Source organism: Aulonocara sp. 'chitande type north' Nkhata Bay, linkage group LG6, assembly GCF_057382095.1.
Source record: "Aulonocara sp. 'chitande type north' Nkhata Bay isolate Kocher_YH1m ecotype deep benthic linkage group LG6, A_spYH_male_GT1.1, whole genome shotgun sequence".
Classification (NCBI taxonomy): Eukaryota; Metazoa; Chordata; class Actinopteri; order Cichliformes; family Cichlidae; genus Aulonocara; species Aulonocara sp. 'chitande type north' Nkhata Bay.
Genome location: NC_141349.1, coordinates 20,567,391 through 20,583,883, shown reverse-complemented (window position 1 = coordinate 20,583,883; position 16,493 = coordinate 20,567,391). Strand labels below are relative to the sequence as shown.

Here is a 16,493-nt window from a genome sequence, read left to right as displayed (position 1 = left end):
CCTAAACTAATATCCGTTATAACTGTATTCCTAACTGTCATATTTGAAGGTTGACATTGTAACTATATGCTACCAAAAACACCACAAAAGCACCAGCTGCCTAGCCCGTTTCTGCCTCTCTATATCCTCTCTAGACTTCGTACGACGAAGCCAACACAGACAGCTGCTGGATGCTGGGCGGGTATTGTTCCTTCTACTTTAACTAAAACCTTTATCATGTTCAACACACAGCCACAGACCACATTTCTTGTTTGGTGAGTTAAGCAAAGCCGAGATTTAAATGAAAACCCCGTGCGTACTTGCACATCATGTGTGCATGTGTGTAAGTCTTTGCAGCAGCAGCTTGAGATTTAAATTTGTCTCTGCTTAGGGTCACTGTAAAACACTGGGAGCATCTTGTCCTCTCTTCCACCCACAAGATATTATCTCATCCATGAGTTAGCTGCTGAAATGCTGTCAATTTCCTGCCAGAAATGTGCAGCCAACATGTGTAGGAAAAGAGGCACGGCAGCTTTGCGTGTCATAAAACGGGCCCTGGATCCGTCAGATAGATCAGGACTTCACAATGTCCATATTGGAAACAGGTGACAAATAAAACACGGCGAATAAAGAAAGTCTTTGTAGTCAGACACAGCATGCCACAAAATACAGGGGAGCAAATGCCTCATGCCAGGGCTAATCTTTGCTTGTTTGATTTCATACATTGGATTTGGCTCGAAACAGAGCTTTCTTGCTTTACAAAGTGGTACAAAATAAACAACGATTAATCACTTGTGCACTAGCTTTAGTTTTCAAACACTTGCTCTAAACTGCAGTCCACAGAATAGAGACTGTTTTCCACAGAAATTCCCACAGTGTGAGGCTCGTCCTCCGTGTCAGCTCTCGTTTTGAGCCCACCGCCTGGCAGTCACAGAGCCAGAGGTCCCTGTCCTTTGTGCAGCTGTGCGTCTGGGCTTTGACACGGGGCAGAGGGACCAGAACTATGCTAATAGGAACCAAATGGGGCGTGAGTCCCCGGTGGATTACAGAAGGAGAAGAGAAGCATGTGTTTTCGTGTATTCATGTGGAGATCTGGGACCCCGCTCTTTTTTTCCTTTCCACCCCCCCCCTCTTTCAGTCAAACAAATAGAGGCAGCCATGTCTGTTGTTTGCACGCACTCTCAGCTAATGACCTTGACATATTTTTTACTGTCAATCAGTTGGTGTATCCCTAGCCTGATCAAATAAATACAAAAGGCTAATATGATGTTTGGATTTAGGCCTTTTTCAAAGGCGTCTTTTGTGACACACTGTAAACTTCTTAATCTGAAGTTCAAAAGGGCCAAGTCTGAAAATGAAGTTAGAACTGAAGTGAGCAAGGAAAAATAAACATCGAGTAAAGACTAGTGAACGTCCACTCCGAAATGTTTCGAATCAGATCGATGATGAAACCTTCGGTCTGACTTACTTGCATGATAAATAGCAGAGCGTGTACTTCTGGACAGTCGCACTTGTTTATAAAGTGGACGGATAAAGGACCCAGCTGGCTTTGATATTGTGAAACACAGAGGAAGAGGGAGCATAATATAGAAATACCGGATCAGAAACACAAGCCTGTGATCTCGCTCTGATATGCCATGCTCTCAGACAGTGCAACCTATAAAGATGGAGAAATGCACCACATGGTTAACACAGAACTACACTATCAGTTCAAATACCTAAGCATCAAGGGAACAGCGGTTTCTCCCATCTTTTGTGTAGACAGCAGGTCCATGCAGAGGCCCCCTAGTCCAGGCCGCTGGCCCCTCTCAGCTCTCCTCAAAGCAATTCCCCTGCCAGAGATCAAACCACCTGCCCAGTGACAGACCTTTGGGTCCACAGACACAAGGCCAGGTTCAAAGAAGAAGTGCAAGGGGAAGCAGGGATGGAGCGAGAGAAGGAATGGGAAGTGGGGAAAGAAAAAAAAAGTGAGATAGCAAGGGAGCAAGGGGTGGTTTGGGGGGAAGAGGGGTTGTCAGGTAAGGTAGTTTGTAGGAAAGGTGGAGAAGGAAGGGAAAGCTAATGAGGGGAGGTAGGTAGGCTTAGAAAATGTTTTGCAAAAGATGCTAAAATTCCCAAAAGAGACAGCTGTTTGAGACTTTTTTTTTTCACCTCATGTGAATATCTGAAATACTGTATCAATGCTAATATTCAGGTCAAAAGCCAAAGAGGATAAAGCTGCAAACAGCAGCTGTTTCTTTAATACGACCCAAAGACATGTCAGCAGAGATATTACCTTTATATTATTGCAGACATATCTCTATAAATGTACAGAATTCCAGCATATACAGTATAAAAATTGAAAACATGTAGTTATGATGCTTATTTTCACTTTGAATAGCATTGCTATTATTCAACCACAAAACATCCAACCTTGTAGATGTGTTACATTTTAGTAGCAAATGACAGGATTTTATTAAAAATGTCAGCTTTAGTTTGATAAGATGTTTACTGGATGTTTATAACTTCTATTAGTATTAATTGAAAATAGCCAGTATCAGTTGCACTTCAGTAATTATTCCTTTTCAAACAAGCAGGAATAATATTATCTGAACTGCTACTTTTTTGGCAATAAAATAAAAAACCAAAAGCCAGTCGACACTTATTAGTCTTTCTGCTTTTCAAGCAACACACTTCCCCTATCACTAGCCATTGTGAGCACAGGAAAGGGAAGCAAATAAAGACGCCATTGTTGTCAATATATTCCACCGTCGCTGCGACCTTCAGCCTATCACAGGGAGGGACGAACGGCTGATAAGGACAACTCCCTGTCAGACTTGACACCTGCACTGGCTGGCCCACTGATTGCCCCTCGTCGAATGCAACTATCACAGCGAAGGCCTGCAATGCAACACTGCATTCCTGTCTGGAGACTTGAGCGAGTGATGTGGCCACACAGTGCGACCAGACGCACATTTGTGTGTGCGTGTGTGTTGTTGGGGGGATAAAAAAAGGAGAGAAAACGGCAAGGTGTAAAAGGAAAAGGAGGGTGAAAAAACAGGAAGAGTGGCGGAGAAGGTTAAGTTTGTAAAAATGGAGCAACAGAGGAAGAAATGACCAACAATGGTTGCTCTTTGTTTCTTCTATCAATCTCCCCCAAACACAAACAGAAAGTATTAGTCACATCCCAGACATATTGCTGACCCCTCTCCGTGAGGGGACATCTCCATGGTGATCACTGGTTGGTGTGGGCGACGGGACACACACGATGCGGGCCTGACCGCAGCGTGACGACAGGAGGCCAGCGCAGGAGAGACTATCGCCAAATTGACATTTAGTCATCACACTAGTGTAGAGGGTGGGACTCGCTACCTCCAGTCCTACCTCTCAAACTACACACATACAAGCGCCCACACATTCTCCCACATTCCCTCTCATGCAACCCTGTGTACACTCACACACTAACACACGCACCCGTGCAGTGAATTCCCCTACTCAAACTCGCTCCCAGCCAGCAAAATCTTGGAAGAGCTCCTAGGTTCCATCTTGCCAATAGCTCTTTATTTTCTTTGACCATTTTTAATGCAAAAAATCATGTACTAATTGTGTGTAAGCAATCTGCAAATTATGTATATGTTTTTGTCAACCGAACTGAACACTACTGTAGACACCATTGGCTGGTTTTCAAGACACACGACTGGGCAATAATATTTGTTTCTTTCCTCATAGTTTTGTTCAAACAGTGTGTCAGCAGCAGTGGTTTACTTGTAAACACCTGGGCCTGCACACTCAACAGCTGTGGAAATACAAACTATGTATAAGCTATGCTGAACAATGATAACGGCATTATTCTGATTATTCGCGAGGCGCTAAATCTAGAACGCCACCACCTAATAAAAAGGAAAAATCACTTCATGCTATTTACAGATTTGTGCTTTTTCTTTCTTTTCTTTTCTTTTTTTACCTCAGCCAGCATAGCCAGAAGACTGCTCCTGATTCAGTTTTGTAGCTCCCTTTTTAGAAACAACCCTCCAAGAAAAAGCTGAAACGTCCATGAGTACTTGCAGTGTCAAATGACACAGAGAAACGGGACACAAGACAGATACAGACAGTGAGGGGAGGGAGAGAGCATTTAACCAATAGTTACATCAGTGCAGTGACAGCAGTGTCACTCCCAAAGCCGCACGACGAGGAAGAGAACCAAGGAGTGTCTTTGCAACAGGACAGCGAAAGAGGGAGGGAGACGGCAGACCAAAGGAAAGTCCATCTGGGTGTTATCAGTCTTACAAAGTTCACAGATAGAGGGGCTGAAGTGGAGGCTAGACGCCGATGCAGAGTCACAGGTCACAAAGAAGACGGAGAGCTCAAACAGGTGGAAAAGGGAGGGAGGAAACAAGAAAGAAAGAAAGAAAGAGAGAGGAAGAGACTAATAATTGCACGAGAACAGCGAAGCCAAGCCACAGTGATTGCCATCCTACAATCGACCTGACCAAATTGCGCGTTCCCTCTCAGGACCCTCAAAGTCCGCTTCATTTGGCGAAAGCCGGAATCCGTATTTCTGCAATTATAAAGCTATTGACTAATTCGACATATGTTAGCGTGTCTTCCAGCCCTTGAGTGCTGGTGTGCCATTGAGTCATTAACTTTGACAAATTGTGACAGACTTTTTTATTGCCACCCAATCATGAAAAACAAGACTGTGGCAGAGGAGTTAATGAGCGGCGGGTTTCTCCTCTAAGCCTCCCCTCTCTGCCGCTGCCACCTTACGTTCGCTTTCCTCTCCTCTCAGAATTCCTGCACCCCCTTTCCCCAAATCCCCCTCGCCCCTCCATATTTATAATTTTACCACATCCTAACAATAACACGGCCGGTACTCAGCGCAAAACACGCGGGCCCTGGCCTAATGAATCTCATGCCTTTACTGCGGTAAAATGGCCAGTAAGTATTACCAGCTGCGACACTCTCGCTCTCTCCCTCCCTCATTCTCTCTCCCCTTGGCAGTGGCATTGAGCTTGGGAGAGCAGGGGTGATGGGGGGGAATTTGGTGGGCCGGTGGGGGGGGACCGTGCAGACACATCTGAGTGCAGCTGGACCAGGGAGAGAGAGAGAGTGAGAAGCTGGGGGAGAGGAGGATGAGGAAGAGGAGGATGAGGAAGAGGAGGAGAAGTGTGCGTGTCTTTGTGGTGGGGGGGGCACAAGTCTCCGTGTTTCCAGCTGCCTTTCTCAGGGGCTCGGTTTTCTCTCCCTCCTTTGGTTTTTCGCAAGGCCCTTCTGGTCCCAGCTTACTTGAAAAATCACAAACACACACGCGCATAGACACACACACACGCACACACACACACGCCCCAATCCACCTCCCCTCCATCCCTCACGTTCGGCCATCTTTGTTTGGACAGGGCTCAGGAGTTCCAGAAAAGCTCTCTCAGATGTGCTGAAGTAAGGGAAAAACAAAACAAACTGACCCTCACACACACGCGCACACACACTCTCAAAATTTATGTGAGCGCACAACAAGTACTTTACACTCACACATGATACCGTGTAACAGGAGAAGTTCACACACACACACACACACACACACACTGCCGCACACATGAACAATTTCACTTGTGAGAAGAGCCAAAATACCAGCTTCAACCAGAGAACAAATTTGCAAAGAGATGAAAAAAAATAGATCGGAATATATTTTACCTCATTGAGGTAGACAGTCTGAACCACTGAAGGCATGCATTCTTTTACACAGTGTGTGTGTGCGTGTCCATGTGCCCCTATCCAGGATCACATCACAAGGGCAGGGCTGAAGCAAACCTTGACATGTGTTACCTCTTTGTAATATTGACTTTGTTATAGCTATACGAGTGGGAGAGTCGAGCCAAGAGCCCAGGCCTTGCAGCAGTGGGGCCCTCCGAGTTCGCTAGAAAACAAACACCCGGACAAGCGTGAAAACCGAAAAACAAAGTATCCACAAAAGCAATTTTGTAAAAAACATATTCAAGTAAATTGTAAAACACCCCTCACTCCTGCTTGTTGACTCTTTGCATTTTCTCTAAATTAAGAATATTATTTATCTGATCCTATTTCTGGAGCGTGTTGCTTACAGAGCCTTTTGGATTTGGCTACTGAGAGAGCTTTGGCCTGGCTTCGTGTCTGAACATGTGTACTGGACCAAGTGTAAAAGACAAAAATCCTCTTTAGCTATCGCCTCCACTCTCTTTATTATTTAACACCGAACTGCTTGTAGGCTTACGGAGACACACTGTAAAAAAAACAATCTTTTTTCTTTTAAATCTGAAAATGAACATTTATCACAGCAACATCTACTCTGTATCTATTTTGTTTTTATTCTTGTGGAAACTAAAGCTGACGCCGTCTCACTTTAGATGACAAACACGAAAACAATGTGAGAAAAAGTTACCAGAAAAGCACATATGCTGTTTTTTCTTTATTTGAATGCTGTGCAGAAATAAGAGATTGGTTATCATTTTTTTGCTCCTGCGAGTGTGAATCCCATCTTGTCTCTTTCCCCAGTGATGACTCTGCTTATACATTTGAATAATGAAGGCAAGTCATTTAAATATTCCCTCTGTATTAAAAAAAAATGATGTTTTTACACGATGCAGCAATATTAGCCATGTTAATTGGGCTCTTTGGACTTTCCCAATAGAAAGGCTAAATTAATTACTTATGTCGACAAAATGTCAGACACGGTGATCTAATAACTACAACTGTTTCCAGCGGCGTTGTATTCAGCGTGTGCCTTTTTTGTCTCGCCGTTATGTATTTGCGTGATTGTGAGCGAACTTCAAAAAACTCGAGACTCGAGTTCGTCTGCCTGAGTTAGGCCTAATGAACGAGATGGGAACAAAATGCTTTGACATCCTCTCCATGTTTCATGGATGGCTCTTGAGAGTCCTTCTCCAATATTCATCCCCTCTTCTCATACTAATCAGCCACTACGGTATTGACTGTTTGTGCTTGCAAAATGACTTGTGTTAGTGTGCGTGTGTGCATGTGTGTTTGTGCTATGGAAACACACCCACGTGCATTATTTTTATTTTCAAACATGCCAATCTGTGGTCTACTTTGTAATAAAACATGTAAGAGCCGGAGAAAGTGAATTATTTGCAGGACATTATGTGTTTGTGTGTGTGATGTGTTCATTAGTGTGTGCGCGCCACACACTGCAGGGGGCTTTGAAGTTAAGACTTCTTCTACTTCTTTTTTTTTTTTAGCTTTCGGCTGTTTTTCAGTCTTGAAGAAGAACGGTATCAGCGCATTTTCCTCAAGTACGAATAAACATTAGACTTTAGGAAAGAAGGCGATGGGGAGACATTAAGAGCATCGGTGAATGTGAGATGATCAGATGGCGTGTGTGTGTGTGTGTGTGTGTGTGTGTGTGTGTGTGTGTGTGTGTGGGTATACACGCACGTGCATTAGTTCACACAAGCGCACGTGCGAAAGCTAACAGAGAGGCCTGCTGATGCCATGTTTCAGACGACCCCTTGAAGTGGAAATGAGCTTCCTCGCTCTTATAACTAGTCCGTTCTCACAAAGTCAGCAAACTCCGCCACCCCTCCAAAGAAACGCAGACTCCTCCCCGCCCGCCCAGCCCTGTCGTCAGCTTTGCAGGGATGAATTCGGTGTCAGCCCTCAGAAACAGTCCCATCTTGCTAGATCTGCCTCGGGTAAAATCTCTAGCCGGCTTTTGTCCCAACTCATCTTGTTAATACTCTCAGTCGGAATAGAAAAATCAGTAGACACAGGAGGATTTGGCACAAGGTTTGCTTGTGAATCTGCCACATCTTTGTTTCCTTGCAATGTCTTACAACATATTTTAAGTACCATTGTCATGTCACATTTAAAATCAGTCAGGATTATCAACAACTATTAGTAATATCTAATAATCTTCCTTTCAAATATTTCATTTGTTTTAACTAAAATAAAAATGATCAGGAGTAAAACACATTTTAGATACACTAACCAGTAAATATTGTGATTTTTCAATTAATCAAATATAGTCAAGCATGATATTTTTGACAGGTTTTTTTAAACAAACCAGTTCAATCCTTTTTCTACACTCAATACATCATTTTAAAAGAAATCCCTAGCATCGATTTCATTTGTCCTAAAATATTTTCCTCTATTTCATTAAGTCTGTCTGCACGTGCACATTTTATCTCCATTTCTCTCATTATTACCATGCCGTGTGTATTCGTGCAGCTGGTTTGCTGAGGATCCATGCTGGTGTTTGAACCTGTGCGAGCACCTAAGGGTCCATCCCCAACCGTCCTCGGAGCAGAGAGCGACAGCTGTACGGTGATGCCGTAGCGATAGGCATCATCGGCTTGCTAGAGACTAATTGGTCCACGGCGCTCCTCTGAGTGGCCTCGCTAATTAATTAGAAAGGCAGTGGAGCTGAAATTTTTAATCAGGACACCAGGCAAGCAGGAAAAAAAAGACACATCACCTCATCATTCCATGTAATCCACCTGACAGTGATCTCCCATGTTGTAATATGAAGGGTGTTGTGTGTTTAGGTATTCATGTAATCTGACCAGGGAATAAGAAATACATGTATTACGGGGGCTTGTTAAATCATTTTAATTCGGGGAGTTTCAGAAATGATGTGTCTCCTAATACAGTATGCATGACATGTATTTGGTTTGGACTCTGGAGAATGCCGTTAAGGTGGTCGTTTCCTCCTAGTGTTTTTGTTCCACGTGCACATATCATGACTTCTGCTTTTAAATCATGTAAAAGAGGCGTTTTCTTTATAAGAGAAAGAAAAATACAGATTATAAACTATGTATGTTACCACAAAAAAAGAAGCATGGGTGTGTGTTAAGAAGCTCTAGTTTCCAGAAACACGGATTGTTTTTTTGTTTCTTTTTGCTTTTCCAAATTCCCGTCACACTATAGAAGCAAAATATTATTTTTCCTTTCCCCCATCTGTACTTATCCAATTAAAAGCAGTCACTTAAACCAAAACCTTTCATCATAGAGAAGAAAACGGAAATCACAAGGTTGTTAAAAAAAAAAGAAAAAAAAAGAAAGTGGGGTTGTATTTCTCCAGAAAAGGGAAAGGATGAATCTAAGGAACTGTGATTTTTCATCACTCTGTCCCAAAACTGTGCACAGCCCACCACAATGAGTCGTTGTAAAGAGCTCGAGACTGGAGGGAATCAAGCAGATGACAAATTGGCACCCCTATTCGGAGTTGGAGTAAGATAATCACAGTGTGTGGACACTGAGCAGGAAATTACCATCAGTTTTACTGTGAGATCACAAACCTATTGTAATAAAAATAATACATTTAGGTGTCAATACACCCACACTGTAAAGAAAAAGGTATTTAGAAAAGGCAGGAAAGTTTTGGACACACACACACACGTACACAAATACCTTCACCTCAGGTAGTGACATTGAGTTCACGTGTGCCGCAATCTCTGTGACCGCCTTGGCTTTGCTCGGCACTAATCAACCAGCTCTTATCAGCCTGTTGCTTTGGCCAAAATAAACACACACGCAGCCTTTTATTGCTTTGTTTTCACAGGTCATTAGGGGAAGGAGAGAAGACGCATTGATTAGTTTTCCAGACCACTGGATTATTGTTGTGTTATGACTATCATCATTAAGTTTCATTAAGGCTGCGGTTGTTCTTGTTTCCAGAAAATGAAGACGCTGCAGGAAAGGTGAGTTGGCTGGAGGATCCATAGCACGCTGCACGAAGAGTTAAGGGCAGAAAAACAGCAGCAACAAAAAGGACTTTGTGTGTGAGATGCTTGTTTGAGGTAGTTAGTCTTCAACTACAATTTTACTGATTAGACTGAACTCTGACCTCCTTTTCACTCGTGAAACTGGATTTTAAAAGGAATTCCTCTGATCCTATCAGTCATATTTTTCAGGCTGCTCTAAAGCAGGGCCACATTCCACATTATTGCAAGTGCATAAAAGAACATTTAATGAAGCGGCAGTCCCTGGCTGGGTCCTCCAGAGTCAGCTTTGTTCTGGAGTTGCACATATGCTCCCAAAGCAAAGAGAAACTGGCTCTGTCGCTAGGCTAATTAGCATGTGTTAGATAGTTAGTAGAGAGGGCGGCCCTGTGTGATGTGTACTGAAGTGGAGTAAAACGGTGGGGCAAGGACTGTACTAATGGGCTGCTTCCTCCCCACGGGGAACCTCCCTGCAGCTCTGCACATGCTGGCATCACTGCAGCCACGGGGCACTCACGGGGCCTCTGCAGACCCCAGGGCAGAGGTGGCCGCCCAGGAAGACGCCTGACTTCCCTGGCATCATTTTCAAGGAACGCTGAGCTTTCTGGGTGTGATGCTTTGAAATGTAACGGCAGGTGACAGTCACACACTCTAAGATACACATATGCGTGCAAACTGAGAGCGACATTCAGATTAACAGATTTGTCAGACTATTGAATAGCTCAGACAGCTGGTGCTGTTGCACTAGCTAACTCCCTGGCATGGGCAGATACATTATTTACAGGAGGAGCTCAGGCATTAGCAAGCTCTTTGGCACTTGGTTAGCAGGCGTAGCTGGTGAGCACCATCAGGCAGCGAGTGTATCTCTGTCAGTGTGAGTAAACAAACAGTGGGGACATGGTGTGACAGCGCAAGCGGCGTGCTACACAGACACACACACACGCTCAGACACATGCAGACTCATCAGGGAGCCGAGGGGGAGGGCGGCATCCATATTTATAGGGCCTTTCCAGCATTTGTCCCCAGGCCAAATGCTGCGACTACACTCAGCTGATGTCAGAACAGCACTTAACCAGGCATTTGCAGTATATCATGGGCACCGAGGAAGGCGTGACATAAATACAAGATGAGGGGGGAAAAGAAAACAGAAAAACAAATGGAGAAAGGCAAGTGTGGAAGTGAAGTGAAATAAAATGTCATCATATTGTGCACTGAGATTACAGTTCGCTTAGGCCACCACCCCAACACTGGGCTTCCTGTTGCTTAAATGCACTCCCACTCAGAAGCATGACAATGACGATGAACATATAATAGAGATTTCACTGAAATCTAAGTGGATGTACCGGACTGCAGACGTACTAGGATCTCTCATGCATCTTCTGGTTTGGTTTATTTTTATCTGGTACATTATGTAAACCAGATATTTTGGATTTCTCCATCCAACGTTTTGTTTTTTCAGTGTGACTTGCAAAATTTTACTGTGGTGGAAGAGCTGCAGTCAAGAGTGTTGGCATAGCCTCCAAACACAGCATGCCAAATTTGATGCTGAAGTGATTTAGGCACAGTGAAAAGGTCAAAAAGTGTTGCCATTATATCATCGAAACGTCTAACCTTAATGCTCTCTTATTTCATCAAACCTGTTGACATCAGTGACAGTGTTGAACTGTCGTTTTTGGGTTTTTTCTGCTGGATTTGTGAGACGTTAAATGCTCTGTCTGGCATGCCATCGCTGGGAAGCTCGCAGAGAACAGCCCACTTCCCTTTGGTCACCTGTCCCTGACTTTATCATGTGTCAGCTGGGGCATTTGCCTGGCACTGAGCCCCTGGCACCCAAGGAGGCTGAAGGGCCCACGGGCCTCACTGGCATGTCCTCATTCACTGCAGATACAAACAGCATGATATCCCCAAAGAGAGCAGACTAAGCGGGTAAAGTAGCTCCTTTTAGCTCCATCTGTCGTTACCTCAAGTGGCACGTATTCATTTTGAGTAGCGAGCGCCATTATACATCCTCTGAGAACAAGGGCTAATTGTAGGCGCTTGTGTTTATTCCCACTATTTTGGGGGGAAGGGCCAATAAATTCTACTGTTTATGTTTGGTTTTCAAATGATCATAGCACCCAGGGTAAAGTGGCAAAGGCCACAAAGTCACAAGCAACCATGAAACAAGACTAAAAACAAACTACATCATAGTCGTTTTTGACCCTCATTTCTGGTAAAATATCAAAAATATGCTACTTTTGACAGGTTAGTGTTGATAGATGATTTACTGTGTGTGCTATTATTTAATACACTTCTCCAAAAGCATCAAGTTGCACTCTTTAGAAATTGTGTTTTTAGGGCATGGGGAGGTGAATATCGACAGCACGGAGAGAGAAAGTGAAGAAGACAGATGAAACAGATTCATTAAGTTTGCGCAGCACGCGCACGCCTTCGAGCGGCTGTGATGTGTACGTGTGTGCGCGGTTTGCGCGTGTGTTATCTTTGCACAAACTGAAGGAGAGTATATCTTGTTAATCTTGATCAAAGATTTCTTTCTGTCTTTCGGTGGGTAGAGATAATACTGTTAAAGCCCTTGGATTTAACACACGGCGATAATGAAAGCAAGTGTAATTAGCAATTAGATTTGACCAAATTAAGGCAGACTAACAAAGGCAAAAAACATCAGCGTCAAGGCTGCTAAACAGTGTTATGGCCAAAGGTGGGCTTAATCTGTTTTTTTCCCTTTAAGACATGTTGAAATAAGAGGATTGAGAATAGGAGAATCAAGAAGGCTGCATGTTCTTATCTTCAAATGTAACAATAAACCACCTCTGTGTTTTTGTCTAATGACACCCTCAGTACTTTTAATGAGTCTTCTTTCTTTTTTTTTAATCACACCCATTCCACTGTTTCTGCTTTATCCATAAATGATGAATCTGCACCGCTGATGAGGTCGGACAAGGCTGTTGCCACTAGGATGACTGGATGCTTCAAAGGCCTGGCAATTGAGGTGAGACAGCCACTTAAAACCCCCTTGCACACATACGGTATTATTAGCGTTACCATATTGGGGCCTAACTGCAGCTAAGGGGAATAATGTGTGTCAAGAGAGTGTAAAATTAGAACCAAAACCAACACCACTCTTTAAATTCACATCCCAAAGTCTTCCTTACTTATAGCCGAGCTTACGCTGTCAAACACTAATAAGCCAGCTAATTCAATTAGGACGCCGCTTCTTTCAGACTCACCAAAAAAGAGACGTTGTGAAAAGATTCCCTCACGACTCGGCATGGAACTCTTCATCATAAAGAAAGTGGCCTTTATTCATAAGTCTCAGTGTGCAAGAGGGGAAACTTGCTGCCGAGCTTGTTAGCAAAACGCCCTGATCTGAGGCGAGAGATGTGTGACTAAAGCTGGGTCTCTTAAGTGTCTGTCACCCTGATATAACCCAGGGAGAGCTCTTTGTAGGCTGTGTTTTCTCTTGTCTGTCTCTCTCTTCGCTGCGCTCCTCGGTGACTGGGGATGAGCCCTGCCGTGTAGCTGCAGGTGACAGGGAGCCCTTTTTGTTGTCAAATCCTGATGGAGCTTCCACATGAAAAACATTTCACTTGAGCTGCCACTTTATTTCCCTTCCTTCCTCTCTGTCTTTCTGTGTAGATCTCAAAGGCTACAAGTACACCAGTGATGCACAGTCAGAGGGAGTCAATCTCGTGCTCCTTTTCTCCCCAACGTTTCTTTTTTGTCAGGCTTTTCCTTACTGCCGGGCTCTCCTGTTTCTTTTTCTGACCGGCCCTTTTCTTTTCTCTGTTCCTCCAACCCACCGCCCCCTCCCCTCTTTCCTTCCTTCCCTCCCTCTCTCTGATTTATAGATCTGAGTTGGGTCTCAGGAGGAAAATACAAGTCAAGCCATTGTCATTTCAAACAGTGTGATAACCAGACACTGGGCTGCCCACTGACAACTCAGGGGAACTGGCCCTGGCTTTGACTGTTAGCTCCCGTCTCTCTCTCTCGCTCTCTTGCTTCCTGTTCCTCTTTTTATTCTCTCTGTCTTTCTTTTCTTTCTTTTTCCTCACCTCCTCTCTCTTCTCCTTCCTCCTCCTCCACCCCCAGTCCCCCGCAGGAGATTTGGTAGCGCGTTCTTGTTTGTTGCCTGCCGCTGCTGTGTCTTGCATCTGCTCCTCTCTCTCTCCTCTCTGTGCCGTGGGGGGCCGAGGGGAATAGTTGTCTTAGTGTGTGTACCAAGGTCAGTGCTCTCCACATGACAGTTCTCTGCCTCTTGACAAGGCGGGAAATCAATACTTTCGGACTTGTGGCGCTGCCCTCGGTGTAACAACAACACTGCCCAGCACAGAGCGCAGCTCAGGCACCTGACACATCCCCAGCTGCCCTACCCCCCCCTCAGGCCCCCACCAGGGAGCCCTTTCCACACCTCCTCTGACCCCTTCAGATTTCACCAAGACTCTGTGTATCTCTTTACTCCACCTTTCCCTTGTATACTTTATTTCTTCGTGGCCTCCAGCTTAATGTATCTTAGACTTTCTGGTTTTTATGGCATGCAAAACGTTTATTTTATATCTGTGAATATAAAACCGTGTCTGAAAAGACTGATCTATACTAAGATCAGGCAGAGGACCACAGACGAGTCTGTAAATGAGAGACATGAGAGACATGCTGATTACAGAGCAGCAGAGGATACATACACATACAAAGCGGAGCCATGGGCGACATTTTTTAATGTGGCACTAAAGCCCAACGTGCCTCCTTATGCTTTTTCACTGTCAGATAGACGCTCAGAGGTTTAGAGAAAGCACTGGCAGTGCGCCCCTTACCGATTGTTAAGCTTGCCTCTTGGCCTGCCCCTAATGATGAGGGAGAGTGTGAGCAAGGCCAATTACGGCTCCCGTCGTTCGGCATTCATATGGAGTAAAAGTCAGTCTCTCCTTCCCCATAGAGCGGAGTCACAATCAAGTGAGACCCCCCCAACACCGATTGTCTCTGCAGGGGCGCACGCTGGCTCGCACTAGGGGGAACTTTGTGCGCGTAACTGGACATCCATCAACAGGACCGTCTCCCCTTATCCCCAGGCTTACTCCCTGGGTTCAGCTGGAGTAAGGAAAATGCATCAAATAAAACAGCCACTTTAATGAATTAGATATTGAGCTGTTCATTAAAAAAATCAAATTCCCTGAAGTCAGCAGGGGATACACAGTAACACAGTCTAACCTGGGGATGAATGCGACCGGTTTAGAGGAGTCATAAAACACGGGGATCTGATGACTTTACTGAATGTTCGCCAGAAACGTCTAATGTTCTGGAATTAGGGGACTTGTGAGACATGGTCTCCTTTTTTACCTGTCTTTATTAAGTGCTGCTTTTACACTGAGCTTCTACGGGCAAAACTTTAAACAAATTAAGCTTTTTCTATCAAAAACAGAACAGCCTGTGATTGGAATCTCTGTAGATGAAGACAAAAGATCTAGATGACTCCTCAGCTTTACATGAAGAAAAAAAAAACTGGCAAGAGTGAGACTACACATCTGTGCAAGCAGATACCTGTTTTTATTGGCTGAGAGTCCAGGTAGTGCTTAAACCCACTGCAGCAGTCTCTCCCAACACTGCTGACTCCTTGTGTTTCTACATGGACTTAAAAGACATGAAACACACTCCTGCTCCCAGACCAGAGTGCATTGCTTTCTGATCAAGAAAAATGAAAGCTTGGTCCCATTCAAATATGGAGCAGTCAGTCTACTGAATGGTACTGTGGAAGCAAAGGGTTTATTTTTTCTAAAGTGGTTTGATCTCTGGCAAACCACCATCAGCCTTGCCCTCATTTGATGGAGAGATTTAAAGGATGCTGCCCTCCTCCTCCTCCTCTGCTTCTCTCTAGATGAATGTGAGCTAAACAGCCACATCTCCCTACTGGTTTTTTTTCCACAGTGACAGCCTTTCTCATGAATTAAAAGAGGAACCCATTGATTTTCCCATTGCTTAAATTTGCAACTTAATCCCCAGATATGTCTAGAATGTAGTGCTCTGTCAATAAATGGCCACTGACGAAAGGCAAGCACGGATGCTCGCTAGAGACTAGAGGAAAAAAAAGGATGACAAGACAAAGGAGAGGAAGAGAGGGTGGTGGTAGGAGTAAGAGTGGTGCTTTTGGGGCTTTGGGTTCAGACTCTACACGATGCCACTAGAAAATGTTCATTGACTGTTAACTCCGATGAAACTCTACACAAATGATGCATCATCTAACCGAACATCCAGGAGAAAAAGAGAGCAATCCTGCCATGTTACAGCCACTTTAGTCCGCTGCTTTGCCAAAAAGGCAAACGCAGCACATCATTATGTTTACAAGGCTAATAAACCAATCACCATTGCACATCTGTACAGTGTAACCAGCAGTCCAGGATGGCTTTGCAGTGATCAAATAACATTATATAACAAAAAAACAGAAAAGCCAACATACTGGAAAGAAGTTGTCTGGAGCTCAGATGGAAAAAACACACTTGTCCCCTCTGAGTGAGGGGTTTGAGGAAGTAACGGGATATCACAACCTCACCCCTGGAGCAAACAAGGGAGAGAGCCCCTGCCCTAATTCACTTGAACACCATAATGTTCTCATCTGACTACTAATGTAGTCTATAAATCTGTGGTACTCTGCTCTACATCAGTGTAATGCTTGGTATTAATAGCCTGATTTGTACAACGAGTGCAGAGTAGCCTGCAGACCAAATGTTGCTTTTTATCTCCACATGTACCAGATGAAAACTTTAGTTATTACTAAAAAAAAAAGAGAGAGAGAGAAAGGGAAACATGGAATTCCATGAAAGCATAGTAGAAGTA

At 44.2% G+C, this 16,493-nt stretch overlaps 1 protein-coding gene across 8 annotated transcripts in view; it reads right to left on the bottom strand.

The window, feature by feature from the left end:
* The window catches only part of bnc2 (basonuclin zinc finger protein 2), a 167,345-nt gene that overhangs the window by 48,501 nt on the left and 102,351 nt on the right, over positions 1 to 16,493 (bottom strand). Inside the window, exon 1 of one of the 8 annotated variants that reach the window (XM_086295509.1) lies at positions 3,923 to 4,025. The exons of 6 other annotated variants lie outside the window; for them this stretch is intronic. In XM_086295509.1, the coding sequence (XP_086151635.1) occupies positions 3,923 to 3,934 (12 nt within the window). In that variant the 5' untranslated portion in view covers positions 3,935 to 4,025. Of the gene's footprint in view, positions 1 to 1,697; positions 1,839 to 3,922; positions 4,026 to 16,493 lie in introns of those variants that run through there. One more of the 8 variants, XM_086295510.1, reaches the window with a different exon arrangement.